General features: G+C 41.9%; 1 protein-coding gene and 1 pseudogene across 3 annotated transcripts; one reads left to right on the top strand and one right to left on the bottom strand.

Moving 5' to 3' along the window:
* Nucleotides 1-366: 366 nt before the first annotated feature.
* Nucleotides 367-4,533, bottom strand: LOC133158277 (uncharacterized). 3 transcript variants are annotated; one of them, XM_061285371.1, is made up of 6 exons: nt 4,247-4,531; nt 3,484-3,555; nt 3,272-3,418; nt 2,541-2,721; nt 1,292-1,357; nt 367-1,175 (listed from the first exon to the last, which is right to left on the bottom strand). In XM_061285371.1, the coding sequence occupies exons 1-5, from the start codon at nt 4,511-4,513 to the stop codon at nt 1,335-1,337; spliced, it is 690 nt and encodes a 229-aa protein (XP_061141355.1). In that variant the 5' UTR covers nt 4,514-4,531; the 3' UTR covers nt 367-1,175; nt 1,292-1,334. The 3 variants fall into 3 exon arrangements, 2 of the variants coding, with proteins under 2 accessions (XP_061141355.1, XP_061141357.1); XM_061285373.1 differs by having other exon boundaries at nt 2,550-2,721; XR_009715182.1 differs by having other exon boundaries at nt 1,292-2,721; nt 4,247-4,533.
* Nucleotides 4,534-11,788: 7,255 nt separating this feature from the next.
* LOC133158429 (DNA (cytosine-5)-methyltransferase 3B-like) lies at nt 11,789-12,551 on the top strand (annotated as a pseudogene).
* The last annotated feature ends 2,049 nt before the right edge of the window (nt 12,552-14,600 follow it).

Here is a 14,600-nt window from a genome sequence, read left to right as displayed (position 1 = left end):
GCCTTACGGATGTTGATGGCGGCAAGCGCCCTCCTCACGCTGTCGGCGGAGAGGCACAGGGGCAGCTCGTGTGACGGGGGAGTAGCCTTCAGCGGACAAGTGCTGTTCTGAGCGTCGAAGCGAGCAAAGAAGCGGTTGAGGTCATTGAGCAGACGGTATAATACATATATATACTGCGTTATAGGAGGTCTTGCATAATGTTTTCAGTGGGGTGCGCTGTGTTGCGCAAGAGGGATTGTACTGCTATGGAAGACGAGTGGGGAAAAATAAAAAGTTGCTGAATAAAAAAGTACATTAGCGTTTATCTCTACTCTGCATAAACACAAGTGTTTTTTTAATTTTTTTTATTTAATAATTCAACTGTAGCATGATTGCAGATGGTATTAGACAGACTTGAGATACATATACAAAAGATAATGTAAACATGGTTTGAGGCAAAGAAATGTATGAAGTCCAACAATTGTGCAAATCAAAATGATTACGACTTCAGAGTTCAAAGCATTGCTGAAAAAGTAACCAAATAAATGTATGATTAAACAATAAATAAGCAATCAAACAAATAAACAAATAAATACATAAATAAAGGAGAACAGAAAACAGACTGTACGTATTTGAGACTTAATAGAGTAAAACCAGAGGGGCAAGTTTCCAACAGTCAAAGGCCAGGCAATACCCAAGAAGATACAATAAAAACATGGAGGTGAGGAAAAGCAGCAAAACTAAAACGGGCTTCCTGACAATTTTCCATAGAAGTCAAGTAAAATATATTTACATAGCCCTAAATCACAAGCAGTCTCAAAGGGCTTTACATAGACAAATTGGCAATTATTCTCAAAGCATCCCCTGATCTTAAGCTCCCAAAAGGGCAAGGAAAAACTAAAACAAAAAACACCAGGGGAAAAAGGAGAAACCTTGAGAAGGGACCACAGATGGGAGGATCCCCCTTTCAGAATCACCAGGCTGCAATGGATGCAGAGAGGGCACATAAAAGACAGCATGTTAAAAATAAAAGAGGTAGATGTCAAAGTCAAAGCGAAGAGCTGCCAGAGGTGCCCTTGATTGTTCCGTAGAAGAATCAGCAGAAGTCACGATTGCCACGCTGGTTTGGGAGTTTGCGTTCCATGATGCTGGCCTCCATCGTACGAGTCCTTTTGAAAGACTTGGCTGTCGCTGTGCTACAATATAATATCATTATGAACTCATTTTTGAAAATCACATTACAATACTTCAAAAACATGTACAACTGGCATCCGTGTACTAAAGAGTGAATGACGTGAACACATTCACAAACCTGTGTCATTTCTCTGGCAAGACAGGCCAAATCCCATCAAGGTTCAGTACCGCAGGGGCCAAACTCCTGTCTTGACAAAGGGAACACGTGGAGTTAGAGGAAACACGGAAAAACTGAAACAACAAACATTGAGTTGGTGAGGATACGAGTTAAAAAACATTTAAAACTAGAATTTGCAATTCCTGAAGAAATTGCGTGTGAAGGTGAAGTTGAATAAATATTTAAGGAATGCTGCAGAATGATGTTGAAACGAGTTGAATCGGTTGAATAATGTAGAAATGAGAAGGGAAAAAGGAAATATTGGAGAATTGGGTGTGAATTTCAAAATAGAAGTGAAGTTTTTGGTAAGTTGTGGAATAGGTAGAAAAATGATGAACAGTTGAAAGTTGGAATGGGTTGAATCGGTTGAAAAATGTAGAAATGAGAAGGGAAAAAGGAATTGGGTGTGAATTTCAAAATAAAAGCTGTGAAGTTTTTGGTAAGTGGGAAATTGTGGAATAGGTAGAAAAATGATGAACAGTTGAAAGTTGGAATGGGTTGAATCGGTTGAAAAATGTAGAAATGAGAAGGGAAAAAGGAATTGGGAGTGAATTTCAAAATGAAAGATGTGAAATATTTGGTAAGTTGTGGAATAGGTAGAAAAATGATACACAGTTTAAAGTTGGAATGGGTTGAATCGGTTGAAAAATGTAGAAATGAGAAGGGAAAAAAGAATTGGGTGTGAATTTCAAAATAAAAGATGTAAAGTTTTTGGTAAGTGGGAAGTTGTGGAATAGGTAGAAAAATGGTGAACAGATGAAAGTTGGAATGGGTTGAATCGGTTGAAAAATGTAGAAATGAGAAGGGAAAAAGGAACTGGCTGTGACTTTCAAAATAAAAGATGTGAAGTGTTTGGTAAGTGGGAAGTTGCGGAATAGGTAGAAAAATGATGAACAGTTGGAATGGGTTGAAAAATGTAGAAAAGAGAAAGGAAAAAGGAAATATTGGAGAATTGGGTGTGAATTTCAAAATAAAAGATGTGAAGTTTTTGGGAAGTTGTGGAATAGGTAGAAAAATGATTAACAGTTGAAAGTTGGAATGGGTCGAATCAGTTGAAAAATGTAGAAATTACAGTTGAAAAACAAAATTTGGAGAATTTGGTTGAATTTTAATTTGAACAATTATGCATAGACATTCATTCCTTCATGCATTCATTCATTCACGCATTCATCCATGCATTCATTCACGCATTCAATTTTTATCACGTCACCCTGCACACGTGTGACAGTGATGGCCAGCCCATCTTGTGGTATCTTCGGGGGCTGGCTGAAAGTTTTCTGCCAGATCTCAAGCTTGATGCTTGTCACTTCGCCCGAATCGGACACAACCTCCACCACCTCTTCCCCATAGAGGATACCACAGACATTTAGGATGAGGCTGGAGTTGCAGGCCTGTTGAATAAAATAAAAATCTAATTAGTTTTTATGAATGGAAAACAAAGTTTACTAAAGGCTAATCATGCCTCCAAATAAAGCAAGTGGGAGCAGTAAAGCAATCCTAAAACAGACGTTCTTAAAGCAATGCGACAGTGAGCGCCCGGCGCGCTGCGGGCGGTTGCGCGATGGGACCAAATTAAGCCCCCTGCGCACTGAGGTACACTTCAATTTTGGAAAGTACATTAGGACGTTACAAATATTTTGTAAATTTCAGCGACAGTCACAATAATGCGACCAGCGCGGAGCAGTTGCGCGGTCGGCAGCGCGCTACGTTTGCACGCTGGGCGTAACGCTGCAATTGCGCGATGGGACAAAAATGAAGAAATGGAGAAAAAAAAAATGAAAAAAGGGATTTATTTAGTCTTGGAACGGATTAATTTTTTTTCCATTGTTTGTAATGGGAAAAATAGATTGGGAACCTTAACCCAGTTGATCTTGGAAAAGGGAATAATCAGCAAAAAGCAAGCACCATTTAAATTCCACTGCTATGAAGCCATTTACTAACCTTTATTTCTGTGAAAGTCGTAGAGTGGAGCATTACTCCCGAATCGTTCACCCGGGCACTCAGGTGGGTGAAAACGAAGGAACCCCCTACTTTTAATTCAACGAGATTAGCCTCCCGCCAAAGGCCAATTTTGACAGCGGCTTCATCCTGCGGTAGTTTAAAAAAAGTGTGTGCAAAGTGGTACAACAGGGGAAGTACAAATGCCTACTTACTTTTTTGAGTGTCAAAGCCCGAAATGGCGCAAGGTTGTTCCCTCTCTGGCGCACCATGCGGATTGGACGCATCTAAAGTGGAGCAAATCGAGATGACCAAAAAAAAAAAAAAATGTTGGTACCTTAGTACTAAACAGAGGATTTCAATGATATTGTGTGTGTGTGTGTGCGCGTGTGTCGGTGTGTGTCGGTGTTGGCGTGTGTCGGTGTTGGCGTGTGTGTGTGTGTCGGTGTTGGCGTGTGTGTGTGTGTGTCGGTGTTGGCGTGTGTGTGTGTGTCGGTGTGTGGTTGGCTTTGCATGCGCATGCATGTACATTATTGCACATGCATCATGTCTTCACAGGTGAACACAAAGACGTGTGTATATGTGCATTTGCGGCTGCAGGTAACTTACATCGGTTATTACGCCCTCCAGTGACACCATCTCCTCAGGTAGTTTATTCACTACCTCCTGAGGAGATGATGCCACTGACTTGGGGTAGACCAGGGCCCTGGCCTCTTCTTCCAGCTGTGGGCTGGTTTGGACTTCCGCCACCATGAAAATTTTTGAGCCGGCTTTGGTGAGGAGCCCTTGGCCACGTTCGTCCACACCAAAGTTTAAAAAAATGTAACTGCTGCCCTCTGTGACTAGGGCTGCCAAGTGTTCAAAGAGAACTACTTTATAGGCTCTCGTCGTCACAGAGGGCAACAGTTACATTATTGTAAATTTTGTATTTTTAGTACTTCTAAATAAATATTTAACATGCAGGTGAATTAAACTTACACTTTCGACCTGTCCCTCAACGTTTACCAGCCCCTCAAGAGGGTTTCTGATCACCTCGCTGAGGGGCATTGCCAACGACGGGGGGAAAATTAGTGCGCGTGCCTCAGCCCTTAAGGCATCGCTGCACTTCACCTCCGCCCTGACGTATATTTTGCTGCTCTTTTGACAGAGCAGCACATTTGGCTTGTTGGTCTCCGCCATGAAATGGGCGAAAACGTAACTGTTGCCCTCTGTGACTCGGCGAGCCAGATGACTGAAAAGAGTCATCTTAAAAGCGGTCTTACCATCACAGAGGGCAACAGTTACGTTTTTATAATGCCCATCTTTTTCACAGGTTGACTTCCACGCTCTGGCCCGAATGTTGCGCCGCATCCCCACCACTTGGGCTTTGATGACTTTTCTGTTCATTCTGAAAGAGAAAGTGCCAAACGATAATAATCAGGAATTTTCGGATCTTTTTTTTGTATACACATTTCCATTTCATTCCAAGTCTGTGAAAAAAAATTCAAAAAATGTGTAAAGTTCTTGTCAATCTGGCGAACGCATGTCCCACTGCAGCATTTAGCGACAAGGCGAAGCACTTTGCCTTCACTCGGACAAATTGCAAAACGGATGACCGAAAGCGGCCAAAGACACTTGAAATGTTGTTTGTATTTGTAGCATGTGATTTTACTAATCTTCCTTTCTTTGTTTGTGTATCCACTTTGACTTTAAACCAGCAATGTCTTCAATTGCAAGCACATGGGGATGGCGGTGGACATTTTGTCCCATTGTGCACACATGGACGGCCAATTTTCCTCGTGCAAAAGCCTTGCGCGCAGACTTTGAACAGCCTTCCAATGATACAGCATTAATTTTCACGGGTAAAACAATATAGCAGATTTAAAAGTGCCGCCTATGCTTGTTTTACAACTTATTTTCACTTTCATGCATCTAATGGAGTAAATTCATTCCAAATTCTTCAGAATGTACCTCAGAAAAAGACCATTGCAACAACAGGACAATATTTTAACCGAGTATAGTAAATGAAATGGCAGAATCTTAGAGTATTCTATTAACCGCTACCCAGTTTGGAAATGATAATTTGCACACAAACACATCAGTCCAGGTTAAAAAAAAAAAAAAAAAAAACTAGGCACATGCGTCAGTGTTTATTGAAGATGTTTATCCAAAATCAAATTTGAAGTTGGAGGGGAGATACTTGAGAAATCACTTACCGTTTTTTTCCGTGTATAGTGCGCAAAATTTAACTAATTTATTGTCCTAAAATCTGGGGTGCGCATTATACATGGGTACAAAAAAAAATTTAATTTTTTTTTTTTTTTTTTTTAAGTCCCAATGATCGTCACACACGCAGGGAGGCAATGGGTCCCATTTTTATAGTCTTTGGTATGGTCTTAACTAGGCTGGATGTAATTTTTTTTGTTGGCGTTGATTTCTCCGACTGCCCGTAAACGCACCACCGCGCACGGGAAAGAGGCGGCTCTGTATGGGAGAGACGTTGAAGAGGAATAAAAACACCCTTGGAAACCAAAACTTGCCCCTCGTCGTGACTCGGAGTCGCAACAAATGTTTCGGATTTGTGTAGGGTACATTGTGAGACAGCAAACGAGCAGGTGATCGAGCAAGCCTTGTCTGATACGAGAGCATTGCGCTCGCATGGAGCGTGTTTGAAGTGAACAGCAGAGAAGAAAGTCCTGATGTACTTTCTAAAATTTAAGTGGACCTCAGTGCGCACTGCGCAGGGAGCTTAATTTGGTGCAGCGCGCCGGGCGCTCACTGTCGCATTGCTTAAAGAGCGCCTTTGTGTTTTAGGATGAACAGCAGAGACCAAAGGAACAAGGCAAAGTGTTGTGAAATAAAATATTACCTGTAATACGCATTTTGTTATTTGCTGATTGAAACTGCTAATTAAACTGTGAATTGAAACTAATAGGAAGAAAACAACTCTCGCTCTTTATATAGCTGACGTGTCTTGCGCATCCGTTCTGTGCATTTTATTTCACAACACTTTGCCTTGTTCCTTTCTTCTCTGCTGTTCACTTCAAACACGCTCCATGCGACCGCAATGCTCTCGTATCAGACAAGGCTTGCTCGATCACCTGCTCGTTTGCTGTCTCACAATGTACCCTACACAAATCCGAAACATTTGTTGCGGCTCCGAGTCACGACGAGGGGCAAGTTTTGGTTTCCAAGGGTGTTTTTATTCCTCTTCAACGTCTCTCCCATACAGAGCCGCCTCTTTCCCGTGCGCGGTGGTGCGTTTACGGGCAATCGGAGAAATCAACGCCAACAAAACAAATTACATCCAGCCTAGTTAAGACCATATCAAAGACTAAAAATGGGACCCATTGCCTCCCTGCGTGTGTGACGATCATTGGGACTTAAAAAAAAATAAAAAAAATAAATAAAAAATTTTTTTTTTAAAAATTCATAAAAATTGGGTGCGTATTATACATGGGTACAAGCTTTTTTCCAGCATCAGCATGCCATTTTTAGGGGTGCGTACTATACATGGGGGCGCACTATACACGGAAAAAAACGGTACCTCTGTCTTCAGGTTTGCTGTAACGAGGGCAGCTTGGCGTCTCCACTAGGGATGGGCGGATCGATACCAAAATATCGATATATCGATCCAGGCTGCTCATTTTTGAGTATCGATCTCCCTAGCTAAAATGTGGATACTTACAATTATTTAATTATATCTTTCCTCATTTTTTTCTGCTCCAATTTGACGACTTGCACTCATGCTAGCACTACTTTTCCTTCCGCCTGCTGCACCGGCGTGTCCTGCTCTGCTCTGCTCCCGCCCCCTTTTCTCACAAGCCAAGCCCTCCTCCTCCGCCCCCCGTTCCAATCCAAACAAACACAAACAAGCATGGCCACGGCGGCGGCCCAGTCCGAACGCAAGAGAAGTCTGGTTTGGGGATATTATATTTTACTTAATAACGAGGCAAAAAAAAATATGTCACAAAACAATTAAATATTGTGGCAACACCACAAACTTGACAAAACATTTAAGCAAAATTCACCCCACGGTTCATGAAGAGCTGCAGTTGAAACGTGCCGCAGACACTAAGGCAGCGACGGAAAACCCTGCAGCCACACCGAGGCTAAGGTACCAAAGTACCTTAGAAGCAGCGTTTTAGAAAGGCAAGACATATCCAGGTATCAGGTGCTAACCAAAAATCGTAAGCATTTGTGGTTGATGTGCTATTTGAAGCAATAATTACTACGCTTTAGTCAGTCATTTATAAATAAAGTTTTCCCCTTATCAATTTGTGGTCGAACGCCATACGTTTATGTAACTCCACTTCCTATAAACAACACTAAAGTATTACAATATTAAATGTAAGTATCCAGTGGCTTTACAAATTGATAGATTTGCTGCTCATGACGATTAAGCCCTGCATCTCTGTTGGTACCATGTCTCTTTTTAGATTATACTAAAAGAAAACTTTTTCCCAACAACAGAGAGCGAGAGAGAAAAAAGTAAAGAATAGCTCCTTTTTATTAAAGTTATACTATTAATATGCATCTCGCACTAATGTCTAAAAATGTTAATTCATGTACATGACAATACTTTTTTCTACAAAATTCAATAGATGACTCCAAGAGCAAGAATGCCACTGCATTTAAATTGTTTTTTTGGCGGGAAATTACACTTCCAGTATCGATATCGGATCGAATATCGGGTATTTTGGGTAGGAAATACTTAGTATCGGATCGATTCCAAAATCATTGCTATCGCCCATCCCTACTGATCATTACTTAACAAAATTGGAAATTCTAGTTCCTTGTCAAAGATGAGAGCAATCAGAATTATAGGAGCTGTAATTGTAACTCCATGACTGCAACTGCGCTATCTGAGATACTGTTGGCGGCAACCTCTATATTTCCCGCATACACCGGCTCTATTGATAATCAGACAAATATATTCAATGCGACATTGTTAAATGCCATTGACTCCGTGGCGTCGTTACGTCTGAAAACTCGCCATAGATTGCCTACTCCATGGTTCACTTGAGGTTTTCCATCAGGCATGGCAGAATAGCCTCCTGAAATAAAAAGATGCGCTTATCTTAGCAAAAACCCGGTATTATCCGCAAGTTATTAATCTCAATAAAAACAATCCGAAACACCTATTTGACACAGTGGCAAAGCTGACTCTACGCCAGCCAACCCCCGAGAGTTCCTTCCACTCAGCTGACGAGTTCATGAAATGTTTTGCTCAAAAGATTGAATCCATTAGGGACGAGATCATGAATACCATTCCAATCACTCGGTCGAGCCAGCCGTTTACCAACGCTGATGATCATGCAACAACCCTCAACTTTTAAAAGAGTGTCCCTTGAAAGGCTTACACAATTGGTTAGTGCGGCGAAACAAACATGTTTACTCGACCTTCCAGCCAAATTATTTCAAATTTTAAGACCGTCCGTCTTAAATATAATCAATCTGTCTCCTCTGGGATAGTGCCAACAGCCTTTAAAACCGCTATCATTAAACCGTTGCTTAAGCAACCAACTCTTGACCCGGACTGTCTCAGTAATTATAGGCCAGTCTCAAACCTCCCATTCATAGCAAAACTTCTTGAAAAAGTAGTAGCGCAGCAGCTTATTGATTACATGGTCGCCAACAAAATCGATGACTCTTTTCAGTCTGGTTTTAGAGCTAATCATTCCACTGAGAAAGCACTTGCTAAAGTGACTAATGATCTCATAGCTATGGATTCAAACACTTCATCTGTACTGTTACTACTCGATCTTAATGCTGCCTTTGACACTGTAGACTTCGATATTTTATTTGGGCGTCTTAAATGTTGTGTTGGTATTTCAGGGTCAGCACTAGGCTGGTTCCATTCCTATCTATCAAACAGGACGCACCGAGTGGTCCATGGCAATGCGTCCTCTGAGCTCTATAATGTTACGTGTGGTGTCCCACAGGGATCGCTTCTCGCACCAATTCTATTTTATATTTATATGATTCCGCTTGGGGACATAATACGTAAATATATTAGTTTTCAATGCTACGCGGATGACACCCAATTATATATGCCGTTATCGATGACAGATCCGCGGGATTGTTGTAATCTTGAGGCATGCCTTGCGGAGATCAAGCAATGGACGTCTCTCAACTTCCTTCGTCTTAACCCAGATAAAACCGAGATGGTGATACCGTTTTTTTCCGTGTATAGTGCGCCCCCATGTATAGTACGCACCCCTAAAAATGGCATGCTGATGCTGGAAAAAAGCTTGTACCCATGTATAATACGCACCCAATTTTTATGAATTTTTTTTAAAAAAATATTTTTTTTTTTTTTTTTTTTTAAGTCCCAATGATCGTCACACACGCAGGGAGGCAATGGGTCCCATTTTTATAGTCTTTGGTATGGTCTTAACTAGGCTGGATGTAATTTTTTTTGTTGGCGTTGATTTCTCCGACTGCCCATAAACGCACCACCGCGCTCCGTGCGCATGGAGCGTGTTTGAAGTGAACAGCAGAGAAGAAAGGAACAAGTCAAAGTGTTGTGAAATAAAATATTACCTGTAATACGGATTTAGGTAGAGAACTGAACTCTCGCTCTTTATATAGCTGACGTGTCTTGCTCATCCGTTCTGCGCATCTGTAATGGCGGCCTCCGTATGATATCCGGTTTGCGTGTGTGCGAGAGCGAGAGAGAGCGAGAGAGAGAGCGTGCGAGAGAACGCTCAATCGTAGCGCGCCGCCGACCGCCCAACTGCTGGTCGATTATTGTGACAGAGCCGTCGCTGAAATTTAGAAGATATTTTTAAAGTCCTGATGTACTTTCTAAAATTTAAGTGGACCTCAGTGCGCACTGCGCAGGGAGCTTAATTTGGTGCAGCGCGCCGGGCGCTCACTGTCGCATTGCTTAAAGAGCGCCTTTGTGTTTTAGGATGAACAGCAGAGACCAAAGGAACAAGGCAAAGTGTTGTGAAATAAAATATTACCTGTAATACGCATTTTGTTATTTGCTGATTGAAACTGCTAATTAAACTGTGAATTGAAACTAATAGGAAGAAAACAACTCTCGCTCTTTATATAGCTGACGTGTCTTGCGCATCCGTTCTGTGCATTTTATTTCACAACACTTTGCCTTTCTTCTCTGCTGTTCACTTCAAACACGCTCCATGCGACCGCAATGCTCTCGTATCAGACGCTTGCTCGATCACCTGCTCGTTTGCTGTCCCGTGCGCGCACGAAGCGCGGTGGTGCGTTTATGGGCAGTCGGAGAAATCAACGCCAACAAAAAAAAATTACATCCAGCCTAGTTAAGACCATACCAAAGACTATAAAAATGGGACCCATTGCCTCCCTGCGTGTGTGACGATCATTGGGACTTAAAAAAAAAAAAAAAAATTAAAAAAATAATTTTTTTTTTTTTTTTTTTTTTTTTGTACCCATGTATAATGCGCACCCCGGATTTTAGGACAATAAAAAACGGTAATTGGTCCAACTCGTTATCAACACTTATTCAAGGAAACCGCTATAACTATAGATAACCGTACTATCACTCAGAGAGATACCTTAACTAATCTCGGGGTAATATTTGACCAAACTCTCTCCTTTCAAAAGCACATTAAGAATATAACCAGAATTGCGTTTTTTCAACTTCGTAATATTGAAAAGATTCGTCCGATCCTCTCGACCGGTGATGCGGAAACTATTATACATGCATTCGTCACGTCGCGCCTGGTCTACTGTAATGTACTATTCTCTGGTCTTCCTTAATGCTGCATCAAAAGTCTACAGTTAGTACAAATGGCTGCTGCAAGGCTGCTCTCACGGGCAAGAAAATTTGATCACATTATCCCAATATTATCCAACTTACATTGGCTCCCGGTCCATTTAAGATGTGACTTCAAGGTTCTTCTATTTACCTATAAATCACTCCATAGTTTAGCGCCTTCATATCTCGCCGACCTAATTGTTTCTTATGTTCCGTCTCGTAACCTTCGTTCACAAAACGCTACGCTTTTAGCGACACCGAGGGCCAAGAAACTGTCTGCAGGCTCTAGAGCATTTTGTATTCGGGCTCCAGAGCTTTGGAATGCCCTACTAATGGATATTAGGACTGCTACCTCAGTAGAAACATTTAAGACGCTTTAAAGACATTTCTATGACATGGCCTTTAACTAACCTGTAGTGGCCGATTCGGCTGGAGTTTGTTTTCTCTCCCTCTCCAATTACCAATGTGTTAATTGGGCACTGGCAAACCAAAGTGAGTCGTCGTTTTCTCTGTCTCCGCAGTAGGACTAATTTTATTTAAATAACTCTGCTAACACTGACTACCAGCCTTCTGTGAAAAGGAAACATGCTTTTAGGAGTCGACCAAGCCACTGCAACTACACTTTCAGAAGGGACACTTTAATTGAGAGGCTTCGAGACAAAAGGCACAAAAATCGAAGATTGTTGTTTGGCTTGCGGGTCGCCTGATGTGGTTGTTGCAGCACCCAGTCTTTGAAGGTGGTCATTGTTTCAAATGCAAGAAAGATTTCACAGAAACACTGCATTGCTACGATGAAGATGGCTACCAGTCGTACGGCACCGTGTACTGTGGCGAGTCAGAGGTCATGTTTCTGTAAAGAGTGTGTGGGAGAGGTAACCTTTTGTGAGCTGAAAGATATTGATCCGTGGAGCCGCAACATTTGCCAGCCAACACAGTGCGAGGGAAAGCTCAAACTCAGGCCACACTGGAGCGTGAAGGTCCAATACTTCTTTGCCAACGACAGCGCCATGGAGTTTGAGCCTCATACAGATTACCCGGCCATCGCTGCAGATAGACACAAGCCCTTGAAGGTTCTGTCGCTCTTTGACGGTATTGCAACAGGATACCTGGGGCTCAAGGACCTTGGCTTCAAGGTATAACGCTACATTGCGTCACAGATTTGTGAGATTCCATTGCGGTGAGTTTGACAGAGCACGCTGGCAAGATTGAATACGTCAGCGTTGTCTGCACCATCACAAGGAAACACCTCGCTGAATGGGGCCCTTTTGACCTGCTGATTGGAGGAAGTCCCTGCAACGACCTCTTCATGGTCAATCCCCTACGGAAAGCATTGTTTGATGGCACTTCCTTGAATTCTACCACATTTTGACGCTGCTGAAGTCGGAGGGGGACGACCGGCCTTTCTTCTGGCTCTTTGAAAATGTAGTGTTCATGTCGAGCAGAGACAATACGGACATCTGCAGATTCCTGAAGTGCAATCCTGTTTGTGACTGTCAATCCTGTGTGACTGCCCCGCACAGGCTCTTCCTTGAATTCTACCACATTTTGGAATGAAATGGAAATGTATATACAAAAAAAAATAATCCGATAAATTCCTGATCAATATCTTTTGGCACTTTCTCTTTCAGAATGAACAGAAAAGTTATTAAAGCGCAAGTGGTGAGGATGCGGAGAGACATTCGGGCCAAAGGGTGGAAGTCGGGTGCGTCGAGCTGTGAAATGGATGGGCACTATGAGAACGTAACTGTTTCCCTCTGTGATGGTACGACCTCCTTCAAGATGACTCTTTTCAGTAATCTGTGTAGCCAAGTCACAGAGCGCAACAGTTACGTTTTCGCCCATTTCATGGCGGAGGCGGGAAACCCCAACGTGCTCCGGTGTCAGAACAGCAGCAAAATATACATGGGGGCGGAGGTGGACTGCAGCGATGCCTTAAGGGCTAAGGCACTCAACCTCATTTTCCCCCCGTCGTGGCAAATGTCTTTCAGCGAGGTGATAAAAAAAACCTCCTGAGGGGCTGGTAAACATTGAGAGACACGTCAAAAATGTAAGTTTACTTCACGCGCACATGCATGTTAAATATCTATTTAGAACTACTAAAAATACAAATGTTTTTTGTTGCATTAAATATTGCAGGATAACACAATCCTATGTCTGTTTGTTCCAACTTAGAAACAGCCAAGCAGAATGGTACGGGGGGCTCGGTGGTGCCATTGAGCATCGTATACATAAAACAAATAAGCAACCTGTCGATTTACTGTTATTGCACTTCACGCATGCATACTTAATATTTGATTTTAAACTATTGCAGAACGAAGCCGTCGTAAGAGTGGCGGTGTGGAGGGAGGCGAACTTGACCCCGATCAAGGTTGAGGCATTCTACACCTTCACTCACCTTAATGCCGTGACCAATGAATTCGGCCTGTCTCTCAACATGGCCCAATATTCAAAAAGGTATCCGTGAGTAAAGAAAAGGCTGTAAAACGGAAAAGGAATGTCATCACTTTAGGTTTTTTTTTTAATAAATGAGTATAATACTACGAATGCCAGCTTTCCATACAATCTCGTTCAAATTTCACAACTTCACGAGAAAGGCTGTTGAATTGTGACCAGCGCGGCTGTGAACGGCCCCTGGCGGTGACAAAATGGTACAGATAATGGAAGGGCTGAATGGACACCCTGTGAATTAGTAATTGCATGTGGTTTGACTGATGAATTGACTTTTAACTTTATAGACTTATTTGTGTCCTTTGAGTTATAATTGTTCTCAGTTTTCACCTCAGCAAACTTAATTGTGTTTTTATTAACTAGGTCTGCGAGTCAACGCTAAAATTGCTGCCGATTGGACTGAGGATCGAAGAAAAGGAGGTCAAGTTTGGCGATGGGGAGGGGGAAGAAAAAAGTATTAAGTGTAGTGTGTGGAGCAAGACCTTCGCTGAGCCGCCAACTATACCACGTGATGGACTAAAATTAAAACTAGTGTATTCACAGGGTGAAGTGGCTGACATATGTAAATAAACATTTTATTTTGCCAATGCGGTTTATTTGCCGACATTGATTTCTGCCAAAGTTTGGGGTTGGATGGGGTGCAGTTTCACTTTTCATTGGGAAGAGTTAGGGTTTGTTGTTTGAAAGCATAGCTCTTCGTGCCACTTAAATATTTGACTGTATTATTTGTCATAAGTATCAACAATGCAACGAAGCCCAACTTTTAGGACAAATTTGCGGCAATGTGTAAAGTGAATCTCTGGAAGGTCCAATTCAGGTAGGTAGTATATACTGAATGATCGATGCAAAGGGTGAATTAGATTCTTTGAGAGGCTCTCATTGCCTGTGATAAACAATGTATATATGTAATCGTTCAAGGAATGATCTACATGCATGACAAGGTCATTCAATTTACCTAGGGACATAGTTTCAATATTCCCACAGCAATGTATGTATATTTTCACCAGCATAATTCACATTTTGACAGAATTCAACTGAATTCCCCACTCATGCAAGTTTGGGTTCGGGATGTGACGTGTTTTTATGATCTATTTTTTTTCTAAATCTCTATCAACATCAATGACATCAGAAAAAGCTCAAATGAAGGAACAAAAT

The sequence above is a fragment of the Syngnathus typhle genome, linkage group LG8 (genome assembly GCF_033458585.1).
Source record: "Syngnathus typhle isolate RoL2023-S1 ecotype Sweden linkage group LG8, RoL_Styp_1.0, whole genome shotgun sequence".
Classification (NCBI taxonomy): Eukaryota; Metazoa; Chordata; class Actinopteri; order Syngnathiformes; family Syngnathidae; genus Syngnathus; species Syngnathus typhle.
This window is presented reverse-complemented; position numbering and strand designations above follow the sequence as displayed.

Bases quoted from the DNA above. Each gene is read 5' to 3' on its own strand.
- LOC133158277 (XM_061285371.1), bottom strand. From the start codon at position 4,513: ATGACTCTTTTCAGTCATCTGGCTCGCCGAGTCACAGAGGGCAACAGT. The intron at 3,419-3,483 runs GTAAGTAGGCAT...AAACTACCGCAG, and splicing joins GGGCTTTGACACTCAAAAAA to GATGAAGCCGCTGTCAAAAT. The intron at 2,722-3,271 runs GTTAGTAAATGG...TTTATTCAACAG, and splicing joins CGACTTTCACAGAAATAAAG to GCCTGCAACTCCAGCCTCAT.